Raw genomic sequence first — 1,162 nt, 5'->3', positions numbered from 1 at the left:
ACAGTTCTTCCTACCACCTCTAGGAGAAAACCTCGGGCTGTTGAACGATCATTTAGTTCCAGCAGAGAGCCTGTCACGGAGCACCTCTGCAGATCTAACGCACTTGAAAGGGATCCTGCGGAGAAGACAGTTGTACTGCAGGACTGGATTTCACCTTGAAATACTCCCGGATGGCAGCGTGCAGGGCACGAGAAAGGACCACAGTCGTTTTGGTAATTTCCCCCTTTCTTTTCAGCATGTTTGATTTGTTTAAACAGAAAGTGAATTATAATATGTACCCACTTTGACCGTACGCTTTTAAAACAGGTTCTCTCGTTTTTATAGTCCTTATAGGTCAACTTAAAATTGTTCTGGTCAGTTTGAAAGAATCCACAAATTCAATACCTTGATATGAACAAGGTGAAATTTAATAACAACTACTTTTTTAATTTCTAAAAAAATGAATAAAGAAATAACCTTGTCATTTTCTGAATCTAATGGGCAAAAAACTTCTAAAGAACTTTTTTTTATATATATATTTATTTTAACTCTATAATAGTATATGCAGTATACAGATGGAAAATGCATTGCATTTCAACTTCCACACAATGTGTGATGAGGGTTTAGACTTCAAAGAACATCTCCTGAACAATTGATTTATTCTTCTCCAGGTATTTTGGAATTCATAAGTCTTGCAGTTGGATTAATAAGCATCCGTGGAGTGGACAGTGGTCTCTACCTTGGGATGAACGACAAGGGAGAACTTTACGGCTCTGTAAGCAGAGTTTTGACTTTTTAAGATCTGTTTTTACCTCCAAGAATGATTCTGCATAATTGTTGTTCTTATTCAAGCCCAGTAGATGGCATATATGTTTTATCATTTTGGCCACCTCTCTCTGTGTTATTAATTATTGCATGAATTATATCACTACCATGTTTTTTGTTTCTTAGGAGAAACTCACAGCAGAATGTGTCTTTCGTGAGCAGTTTGAGGAGAACTGGTACAACACATACTCTTCTAATCTCTACAAGCATGGGGAGAGAGGAGCACGATATTTTGTGGCTCTCAACAAGGATGGCACGCCACGTGATGGGACAAAATCTAGGAGATATCAAAAGTTCACTCACTTTCTTCCAAGACCAGTGGACCCTGAAAAAGTTCCAGAACTTTACAAAGAAGTGC

At 38.0% G+C, this 1,162-nt stretch overlaps 1 protein-coding gene across 1 annotated transcript; it reads left to right on the top strand.

The window, feature by feature from the left end:
- Positions 1 to 4: 4 nt before the first annotated feature.
- On the top strand, positions 5 to 1,155 carry LOC107580740 (fibroblast growth factor 20-like; the record flags this gene model as incomplete). Its single annotated transcript, XM_016266388.1, has 3 exons — positions 5 to 212; positions 651 to 754; positions 931 to 1,155. Coding segments are annotated over 3 exons (537 nt in total), but the record flags the coding sequence as incomplete, so codon positions are not given.
- Between the last annotated feature and the right edge of the window lie 7 nt (positions 1,156 to 1,162).

This window comes from Sinocyclocheilus grahami, unplaced genomic scaffold, assembly GCF_001515645.1.
Source record: "Sinocyclocheilus grahami isolate Dianchi unplaced genomic scaffold, SAMN03320097.WGS_v1.1 scaffold42716.1, whole genome shotgun sequence".
Lineage (NCBI taxonomy): Eukaryota > Metazoa > Chordata > Actinopteri > Cypriniformes > Cyprinidae > Sinocyclocheilus > Sinocyclocheilus grahami.
The sequence above is the reverse complement of the archived record's forward strand: the minus strand, read 5'-3'. Positions and strand labels throughout refer to the sequence as shown.